The sequence below is a fragment of the Telopea speciosissima genome, chromosome 4 (assembly GCF_018873765.1).
Source record: "Telopea speciosissima isolate NSW1024214 ecotype Mountain lineage chromosome 4, Tspe_v1, whole genome shotgun sequence".
Classification (NCBI taxonomy): domain Eukaryota; kingdom Viridiplantae; phylum Streptophyta; class Magnoliopsida; order Proteales; family Proteaceae; genus Telopea; species Telopea speciosissima.
Genome location: NC_057919.1, coordinates 30,395,178 through 30,406,587, shown reverse-complemented (window position 1 = coordinate 30,406,587; position 11,410 = coordinate 30,395,178). Strand labels below are relative to the sequence as shown.

Here is an 11,410-nt window from a genome sequence, read left to right as displayed (position 1 = left end):
TGACTAAAATGGCCATAGTCCTTACATATTTAAAGGAAAATAAACACTAATAAAACCCTAATCAATCCCAACCACTAATTTGATTAAATTCCTACGGTTGAAATTAAAAGCAACCATAAAAATTCTAAACCTACTTAACTGTGGGCCTAGATTAATTAAATAAACTACTCATGGGCTTGGATTGACCATCAACCAAATAAAATCTGAAATAATTAAGAATCCTAAAACTATACCTAATTACATTAAATAATTAATCATAAATTAAAATAAGTAATAAGATGCAATTCTGCATCAGTTTCAAAGGCGAAAAAGCCCGTCAAAGTTTTAAAAATTTGAATTTCAAATATAAATTTTGACGTAATATTTTGAATTTTAGAGCACTTTATGAATTTTGAATTGTATTTAACCTTATTTAAGGTCTCTTCTGATTTTGTAACCTTCATTCAAGAAATCTATTGAAAAATTGACAATTTCATCCTTTTCTCCTACCTTGTGGATTTGAGGTCGTTTATGCTAGAACAATATCTAGCCCACCCTTCTTCTACTGCGTCAGTTATTTTGTTGGTGCAAACGCAAAGCCACTATTTCTCCTTTGAAAATGGTTTGGATTGCTTCCTTAGTTTATATTCCCTACTAGCACTTGATGGAATGCAATTGAAGATGGTTTGATAATTCCAATAGGGATCTTGCTTTACTTGTTAAGGCCGTTCTAAATGGCCTTCACGATTTCTCTCTAATTTTGCTTGTGAAGATTAAATCAATGAAGGAGTTGTAGATTTCTAGTTCTCTACGCCTTGTGAGACCTGTTGTTTCCTCCTAGAAAATAATGGAACTTTTTTTTATTTGCCCAGTTGAGAGGTGTATTAAAATCAACATTGATGGATGCTATTTGGGTAAGCCTAGTAACTCTAGAGCTAGAGGGATTAGAGATCATCTGGGTAGGTCGATGCAATGATTCTCTTCTTTCCAAGGTATTACATCTAACTTTCGGGCTGAGTTTGCAGCGGTTTTTTGAAGCAATCTGAATTTCAATGTCATTAAATCTATTGTGGATCTAGGTAGAGTGTGACTCTCAATCGGTTGTATGGTGTATTAGAAAAGCCATTATTCCTTGGTGTTTCAGTCAGCAATGGTTGTATTGCAAGAGCTATCTCGACAAGATCTCTTGGGGAATATCTCATTGTGTAAGTACCGTGGTCCTCAGGACGAGGGTTCCTCAGCCTTATGGGCAACATGGGTTTGATATATATATATAGATGGATAATAGATAATATTGTCAATGCATAATATTGATAAATGGGGGATTAGGATCATGCATTAAAATATACTAATATAATGTGAAGTCGCCACCTAGGGTTAGGGCCTAGGACCTATTAAGTGTAGCCCTATCCGTTGTGAACGGAATCGGGTTACATGACTCCATATAGTCTGACCAAAGGTTCGGGTAAGGGGTCAGGTTACGAGTGTGGGAAGGTGTTAGGCACCCACCTCGCCCAGCCGAAGCCGGTCTCTATGTACTAGATGCTACATAAAGACGAATGTTCTCTCTCTTTTATTACGGGGATGGGGGATATTATGAACTACATTCAGATGCTCTGAATTGAACTAAAACATAATAAACTACATTACATATATGAGAAATACGGACTAAAATGATGAAATACGAAAGGACTACATTGAATCAACAAGAATGCAGTAATTATACCTGTATGGTTGTATTCCCCTGGCTCAAGGGAGATAGACGAATGGACTGACGGCGATTCTTTCTAGGCAGAGTAACGACTCTTTCAAATGATTTGGAGAAGAGAAAATAGACAAAATAACGTCTGAAATAAAGGGGTTTTGATGGTTATCCGTGCACTGACGGGATAACAACGCCTAGGAGCAGGAGTGCTCTATGCTCGAAGGGATAATCGAAGGATCTATCCATGACCAAGAAAATTTCACTCACTCACACTCTCATAAGAGAAAGGAGAGCAAAGAGGGTAAAAAAATGAGACAAAGAGGGTGGAAATCCCTTGGGGAGGGTCTCTCTACCCAAAATCCCTTAGAAAATGAGGGAGGGGGACCCTCCTATTTATAGGGAGGGATCCTCTCTCTCTCCTGGCCAGATAAGTCCTTCACGGCGCTGTGTATGATGTCAGCAAGCTAATGTCACACCCTCTCATGGCGCTGTGGCAATCCGGTACACATCCCCACTATGCCGTGGGAAGGGGTCTACGGCGCCGTGGGGTCGCAGTGCCATTTTTTCTTGTTTTTGGACCTAAAATGGGTCATTTTGTGCTCAACATGGTACTTGGTCTTATGGGTCAGCTATCTTGGGTCTAGAAATAGGGAGAGTGTTGATGAGCACATTTATGTGTGAAATCTTAGGGCATAAAGCATACATTTTACCACATTGGACAGAGTTACTCGGTGCTTTCTTGTGCTTTTCAGGTTTTAGGTGAATTCTTGTGAAAATGGAGGAGATGATGCTAAGGAAATGTTTTTAAGCTGTTTAAAGGTGTTAATGGCTTGGATGCGTAGCCCATTGAGTCAGTTTCGTAACGGTTCAAACGACACTTGATTCCGAGTTGAAACGAAGAAGTTACGGCCGTTTAAAGTAACGAAGCACGAAAATGGTCTATAGGGGTTTATTTGTAATTATTGACAGTCGGCTGAGGACAAAGTGAAGCGAAAGTTAAGATTTCAAGGGCCTTAACGCAATTATTAGAAGTTATATTTCTTGTACCCGAAAGATTCCATTTGGAGGGCTCTGGACAGTCCAACTTCAACTTGAGATATCTTGGGCTCCCGAACTCCAAATTGGACGAAATTTGGGTCTATTTTGGGTGATTTTTCACAAGGAACACAATGGTGAGGCCTATATAAGCACCCCATGCTCCACGTTTTCTGAAGGACAGAATGGGTATTTTATTTATTCTTGAAGGAATCCTAGTCATCACCCTTACTCTCTCTCTCCTCCAACTTCTCAAAGGCAATTCTGGAATTCTACTTGGGATAGATTTATTTTGAAAGATATTCTCTCACCTATAGAAAGTTGAAAAATCAAAGATGCTTTGATTTTATTGCTTGGAGAAGATATCTACAAAGAAAAGGAAGCACAAGTTAGAATTAGAAATTTACTTTTCTAAAAATAGTAGGTCTATGTAAACAATCTTCTCTTCTTCTTCTTTCTATTTTTTTCTTTTTTCTTAGGATTCAAGGCATTGTAAACAAGGAAGGAGAAGAGAATATTCTCTTTTCTTAGGGAATATTTCTCCTACACTTCCCTCTTCTCTCTTCTCCTCTCTTCCCCCTATAAATACCCCTTGCTCTCTGGGTTGTAAGATGTTAGTTTTTTTATTTCAGTTTTTAGTTAGTTTCTAGTTCAATTTTAATTCAGTTTTTTAGTGTAACTTTTATTTTATTCACTTAGTGAAATTTTCTCTTCTTTTCCTATTTTTGGCTTAAGTCCTTAGTTTTGATTTCATAAGTCTAGTTTAATGGTTGTAATAGTTTTAGTTTAAAACTTCCTAGTCTAAGTTCCTATGTTGATGACAAGACATGGAGATTTAGAAGAGGAAGCCATGGTGAATTTATTTAAGTATTCAAGCACATCAAGGTATCTCATTCTCTAAACCCTTAATCTCATTCTCCCTCTCCTCTATCTCTCTCTATCTTCTTCTTCTTCTCCCTCTATTTCTTTTATTTTTTATTTTATATATGGTTGTGATTTGTGGATGCACTTTTATTCCCTTATTCCTTTTTATGTGGTTATTATGTGTGGCTGTATTTTTATTCCTTTCAATTTACGTTAGTTTGATGGGTTAGATGCTCATGTGTTAGGACGCCAATTTAATCTCTTAATTTTGTTAGATGCTTATGAGTAGGTTGCATTAATTTTCATTAGTTTAATTTAACACTTTAATTTGGTTCACTTTGCATTACTTTTAAGTTAGTTAAATAGAGTGGCGTATATCTCCTCGTGTTCGACCGTAGCTACGATTGACCCGTACGCTTGCGGTATTATTTTAACTCAAACAAATTTTTGGCGCCATAGGGAGATTATTGACCACTTTATTTTTTTGATTTTAAGTAATTCAAGTGCTTTAGTTTCTTCTCTTTCTCCTCTTTCTTTTTTTTTAAAAAAAAAAAAGTTTTGAAAACCTTCTCTTGTTTCTTTTCTGTTTCAATAGTGTGCACCCAATCTAAAGTCCTTCATATGCCCAAACCCAGCCAATCTTGGTGCCCCTTGATTCGTTGGGTGGTTTGGATTGGCATGTGACTTATCTTTGGAGGTGACCACTCTTGATAACAGGAAAGCGACATAGTGAGAGCGTTGAAAATATAAACGTATAGTAGTCCTCTACCCTACATCAGAATCCATTTGGAGTCGCCCGTAGGTGGCTCGTGAAGACTATACGGGTTCCCTTGCTGTCAACCTATATGGCAACTTTACAGTTTTGGAACCATTGTTTCGATTTCTGAGGGATAGATGCACTATCTACCTTGGACTCCCTCTTGTTTTTAGTATTTTTTTTTTCTAGTCTTTTATTTTTCTTTAAATTATTTTTTTTATGGGAGACCTCAATTTGGGATAGGTGGTTGGTTTAGAATTATGGGAGATGCACTTCCAAATAAGACTTTGGGGGAAAGATGGACCTATGCTAAGGCAACCATGATTTTGGAGGAAATGTTTAAACAGGTTAGGGAAGCCAAAAGTAGTGAGATAGAGAACAATTTTGCACCACCCCAGTACAATTTTGCTCCCCAACCCAACTATGGGCTTTCGAAAAATTTTGATTGGTTACATCCCCAAACAATCCATGTTATGGAAGGATGCCCTAATCTTTATGGGGGTAACTATGGTGATGAGAATGTGAGTCTTCAATTTCAATACAATTCTTTTGGCACTTACAATCAGGGGTGGAGTGATCATCCCGATTTCTTGTGGGATCAATGGAATAACCAAGCTGGACCACCCAATTTCCAATATCATGGTCAGTTTGGTCCTCCAATGCCCAACCCTCCATTAAATCTTAATGGGCCACCTCTCCTTGAATCATATCACCAACCCCTTGAGTTTCAAAACATGGGTGAGGAGGCCAGACTGAGTGAGCTTGAAAAATACATAGACCTTCTCACAGTAAGCCAAAATACCATGAAGAAGCAACTCTCTCAACGGATAACCATGGTGCAAGAGGAGGAAACGGGTACATTACCTAGTCAGCCTGAACCACCCCATCCCCAATTTAATGATATTGAAAGTCCACCACCCCAGTTTGAGGTTAATGAGAGTCATTCCCAACAAGCTGCTTTTCATGATGATTTATTTGTTGAGATTGAGTCTCCTCAGGATATTAGTGAAGCGAGATTTGATGAGCTACCTGAGGAAGTCCAACTTTTTCCTGAAATTTTTGATTTTAGTGAGCCTAGTGTTTTTATTGATTTAGAATCAGATTTTCATAATAACATAGAAACCCAGGAAATTCGATCTCCCCCTCTCTCTTTGGAGAACCCGGATAATGGTCATTTTGAGGATTCCATTGTCCCGTTTGTTGATTTGTCCAAACTTCCTAGGTTTGATGATTTTATTGAGGAGGACAATGTTAGTCAAGATGCGTTTCAAGCATATTTTCATGATCCTTATTTAGCAAACCAAGTTCTACAAAGAGCGGATAGTTTTATTGCTAGGATTGATTTGAGTCAACCTCCCATTTTTTATGATTATGTTGATGAGGTTATTCATAATCCTTTTTATGCTTATTGTGATCCATTCTTGGTTGGCTTTTACAATAATGACATGTGTTCTACATTGCAAACGGGAGAGAATGGGAGGATTTATGGCCTGAGTTTTATTGCCTTCATTTTTCACTGTCCCATGATGACAGATTTTTCTATTGGATATTTCTCAGTTGTGCTTAACTTCCGTATTATTTCTCGCTTTACTAAAATTCATGGTCGAGTGTTTTCTGGTTCTGAAGCTATTTCTTCATTTACTGGTCATGGATTGAGATTTCTATTGCTGCTCATAGCACTTTTTGTAGAGCTCATGACTCTTCATGATCCTCTTTGTTGATTATATCTGGTAAGCCCTTTCATCTCTTCCCTTGTCCTTATTCTTTCTTTTATGCATGCATTGAGGACACTGCATGAATTAAGTGTGGGAGGGATATTGGGCTTAATTGGTAAATTTTGATTGTGGTAGTTTGGTTATGTGCATATGTTTCTTTGATTGCAAAGTGAGAGAAAGAGGGAATTAGGTGCCCGAGCATGCGAAATAATAAAGAAATCCCTTTTCAAGGACTGTAATTAGTTTGTATCCGGTGATGGGGATTGAATTGGAAAATATGAGTACTATTTCATTTGATGGCTAAATTACTCTATGTGTTTTATGGACCCTTTGATCTTTTGGCTAGTAGTTGAGACCAATTTGTTTGTGGCAAGGCAAGGCATGAAAGTGGAAGTGAATGAAAAAAAAAAGAAAAAGAAAAAAAACAAGGAACAGAAAAGAAAGTGGAATTCCTTGGGACTAGACAGTGCACTGTGCCTCATGAAGCAGGGTGACTTGATCGAAATTCCTTGAAAGGAAACTTAAAAAACAAAAAAAACAAAAAAAAAAAAAAAAAAAAACTTTTGCATCAATGTCTCAATGTCTTATGGATATATGCAAAAAGTGAAGCTACCAAGTATTTGGGTGTCTGGTGTATGCTCCACCATGTCATTCAGGAAACAGTAGTGGAGTAGAAAAAGAGTATGTTGTTGAGAAAGGAAAAAAAAGCTTTTGCCTTAATGCCTGAAAAGAAAGTATGGTCAACAATACTCAATGCCTAAGTCTTTGGTTCCATCGATGCTATCAGTGATTTACTTGAAGGTGAGTAGTGTTCAGAAAATATGAGGAGATCCCTTAACCTTGATGCATTCTTGTTACTTGAATTGATGTGGGGTGATAAAATTCAAGTGTGGGGGAACCTTTGGCCCCTTGATCTTTAGTTGAGCACTTTTTGGGATTATGTGCACTGTCCTACTTATGCCATGATTAAAATTTGTAGCATTCATTTACAATTGAATTTTGGGTGTATATTCACTACAAACACCCATGAGACAAAACTCATCCACTAGGGGTAACCTAGGGGTTTAAAGGCTTGTTGCACATGCTAAGTGCAACCGTGATTCCTACGAAAGTGAGTTAGGATTTTCTGCATTCTAGATTAGTTTTTGTTTTTGCTTTACTTGAGGACAAGTAACGTTCAAGTGTGGGGGAATCTGATGAGCACATTTATGTGTGAAATCTTAAGGCATAAAGCATACATTTTACCACATTGGACAGAGTTACTCGGTGCTTTCTTGTGCTTTTCAGGTTTTAGGTGAATTCTTGTGAAAATGGAGGAGATGATGCTACAGAAATGTTTTTAAGCTGTTTAAAGGTGTTAATGGCTTGGATGCGTAGCCCATCGAGTCAGCTTCGTAACGGTTCAAACGACACTTGATTCCGAGTTGAAACGAAGAAGTTACGGCCGTTTCCGTAACGGCACCTAAAATGGTCTATAGGGGTTTATTTGTAATTATTGACAGTCGGCTGAGGACAAAGTGAAGCGAAAGTTCAGATTTCAAGGGCCTTAACGCAATTATTAGAAGTTATATTTCTTGTACCCGAAAGATTCCATTTGGAGGGCTCTGGACAGTCCAACTTCAACTTGAGATATCTTGGGCTCCCGAACTCCAAATTGGACGAAATTTGGGTCTATTTTGGGTGATTTTTCGCAAGGAACACAATGGTGAGGCCTATATAAGCACCCCATACTCCACGTTTTCTGAAGGACAGAATGGGTATTTTATTTATTCTTGAAGGAATCCTAGTCATTACCCTTACTCTCTCTCTCCTCCAACTTCTCAAAGGCAATTCTGGAATTCTACTTGGGATAGATTTATTTTGAAAGATATTCTCTCACCTATGGAAAGTTGAAAAATCAAAGATGCTTTGATTTTATTGCTTGGAGAAGATATCTACAAAGAAAAGGAAGCACAAGTTAGAATTAGAAATTTACTTTTCTAAAAATAGCAGGTCTATGTAAACAATCTTCTCTTATTCTTCTTTCTATTTTTTTCTTTTTTCTTAGGATTCAAGGCATTGTAAACGAGGAAGGAGAAGAGAATATTCTCTTTTCTTAGGGAATATGTCTCCTACACTTCCCTCTTCTCTCTTCTCCTCTCTTCCCCCTATAAATACCCCTTGCCCTCTGGGTTGTAAGAAGTTAGTTTTTTTATTTCAGTTTTTAGTTAGTTTCTAGTTCAATTTTAATTCGGTTTTTTAGTATAATTTTTATTTTATTCACTTAGTGAAATTTTCTCTTCTTTTCCTATTTTTGGCTTAAGTTCTTAGTTTTGATTTCATAAGTCTAGTTTAATGGTTGTAATAGTTTTAGTTTAAAACTTCCTAGTCTAAGTTCCTATGTTGATGACAAGACATGGAGATTTAGAAGAGGAAGCCATGGTGAGTTTATTTAAGTATTCAAGCACATCAAGGTATCTCATTCTCTAAACCCTTAATCTCATTCTCCCTCTCCTCTATCTCTCTCTATCTTCTTCTTCTTCTCCCTCTATTTCTTTTATTTTTTATTTTATATACGGTTGTGATTTGTGGATGCACTTTTATTCCCTTATTCCTTTTTATGTGGTTATTATGTGTGGCTGTATTTTTATTCCTTTCAATTTACGTTAGTTTGATGGGTTAGATGCTCATGTGTTAGGACGCCAATTTAATCTCTTAATTTTGTTAGATGCTTATGAGTAGGTTGCATTAATTTTCATTAGTTTAATTTAACACTTTAATTTGGTTCACTTTGCATTACTTTTAAGTTAGTTAAATAGAGTGGCGTATATCTCCTCGTGTTCGACCCGTAGCTACGATTGACCCGTACGCTTGCGGTATTATTTTAACTCAAACAAGTGTGTCGTCCATCGTCCATGTCCCGTTGTCATCATCGCCAATGAGGGGGTGACAAAAATCAGTGTCTACACATTGCTATCGTGAAGTTAACTCAGTGGACGTACTTGCTAAACATGTAGCTGCTTCAAGTGCTTCGTTTTCTTGGGTTTTTCCCTTCATTTTTTCATAAATCAAATAAGCTGGGATGCTTTAGATAAACCTCATTTAAGGTTTAGTTGAGGTGCTTTCTCTTGTTTTGATTGCTCTACATCTGCTGATGGCATTGCCCAATGTGGTTATGGGGACTGATTTTTTGGGCTTCTTATAGCTTGATTGTTATGTATTTTCTTTCATTATTTTCTTTAATATATATCTTTGCTGACCTAAAGCAAAAAAATATGGGAAAATTTCACGAACACCCCCTCTAAGTTTACAATATATCACGGACACCCCAAACCTTGTCAAAATATCAACCTTCCCCCTAATGTTAAGCAAAGTTAGTACAATAGTTCCAAAACTTCGCAAAACGCAAACTATCTTGAGCACTAGTTTTGAAGGCCTAAGTGGTGATTTCCATTTGGTTAAAGTTGAAATGTCCATTTCCATTGAATGAATTAGTACTAATTTTATTCTCTTGTGATTGGAAACAAATAGAACTTAATTTGATGCAGCAGTGGGAGATATAACGATTTTGGGGAAGCGATCAGTTTATGTAGATTTCACAATAGCAACCGAGAGATCCTCTCTCTCCCTATTTTCTCTCCACCTACCATGCAAGTACCATTTTCTCCATTATCACATGTGCAATTCCTTGGATATGAAGACTTACCATTCTCAGCATTATCACATGTGGCAATATCTCATGTAATCCGTAGTTTCCTATTGTATATTATTCTCTAGGATCTCATAAGATCAAGTGTAATCTCTTGTATATATACTCTACCATTACTGTAGAGAGAATCAAGGTTAATGAAATATTATCAAGTTCTATCATGGTAATCAGAGCTATATGCTCAAACGAGCTCCCCTTCCCTAACTAATTCTCCTTTTTTTCTCCCCTCCAACGAGTGGACATCATGTCCGATCAAAGCAGCTCCATTGTGAACTCCACTGCCCCTCCCCCAACCTCCACCGCACCTCCCACACCTGGTTCGGGTGCCCATCACTTTCTCTCCATCAAATTGAACTCCACCAATTACATCTACTGGAAAACGCAGGTTGTTCCTTACCTGATCGGACTACGCATTTATGACTATGTTATTGGTGATAAACCATGCCCTGATGATCCTGAGAAAGCAGCGGAATGGCTCCTTATCACCTCTCTCAACAAGGATGCTCTACCCTTGGCTGTTGGTCGTCTTACCAGCAAAGAAATCTGGGACACCCTCACTGCAGCCTTCAGCAATCCTAACACCCCGCGCCTGCTCGCCCTCAATTTTACACTTCAAAACTTGGTGCATAAACATGATGAAACAATTTCTCAATTTCTCCATCGAGCAAAGGAACTTTCCGATGAACTAGCTGCCGCCGGAAAGCCGCTCCCCACAGAGGACTTCAACATTCACATCTTCCGGTCTCTACGTGAAGAGTATCAATCCGTTGTTCCTACAATGATGTATCATTAGCCACCACTGTCTTACTCTGAACTTCATGGGCACCTCATGAGTCATGAATCTCTCATCACCTCACGTCGTGCAACAATTGATCCATCCGCCGTCGCATCAGCCAACCTCACTTAGCATGGCCGTGGCTCCGGCTCTCTCTCTGCTAGCCGTGGCACCCCTAGAGGTCGTGGTCATGGTTTTGGTTTTGGGCGATCCAATGCTTATGCACACAGCCCCTGCACCATATGTGGCCGCACCAACCATTAGGCCCCTTCATGTTATTACCGCCAGCAATCTTCCAACAACAATCATCAACCACCACTTCTCCCTACCCCTTTGCCCTCTCCCCTTTACCCTCGCCCACCACCCCATCCCACCGCATATTACACCCATAACCCTCAACCGTACATCCAAAACCCTCTCCCCTCCATCGTCCCTCCACAACAGCCCCACGTCCCTACCCATTGGATTCCTGATACAGGTGCCACTCACCACGCTACCCCTGATCTCCAATCCTTCTCTACATATGATCCAAAGGCAGGTATCAATCAGCTACAAGTAGGTAATGGTAATGGTCTACCCATCTTAAACACCGGTTCTGTGTCTCTTCCCTCTTCTAATCGTTCTTTTTTGCTTTCTAATGTTCTCCATGTCCCCTCCCTCACTAACTCTTTACTTTCTGTTCAAAAATTTTGTCGTGATAACCATGTTTTCTTTAAGTTTCACTCCTCCTTTTTTCTTGTGAAGGATCTGGTCAACAAGGCGACTCTCTTTTCCAGACCCAGTAAAGATGGTTTATATACCATGTCCACTACCTCCCCTCCTTCTGCAAACTTGGCATCTGCTTCTTCCTATGATCGTTGGCACCATCGATAGGGACACCCACATGTTCGTG

General features: G+C 38.6%; 1 protein-coding gene across 1 annotated transcript; it reads left to right on the top strand.

Annotated features, from left to right (window-relative positions):
- The first annotated feature begins 9,987 nt into the window (after positions 1-9,987).
- Positions 9,988-10,536, top strand: LOC122659185. The gene has a single exon (XM_043854323.1). The coding sequence runs from the start codon at positions 9,988-9,990 to the stop codon at positions 10,534-10,536; it is 549 nt and encodes a 182-aa protein (XP_043710258.1).
- The last annotated feature ends 874 nt before the right edge of the window (positions 10,537-11,410 follow it).

What these genes read in the sequence shown, in the direction of transcription:
- LOC122659185 (XM_043854323.1), top strand. Translation starts at nt 9,988, where the DNA reads ATGTCCGATCAAAGCAGCTCCATTGTGAACTCCACTGCCCCTCCCCCA.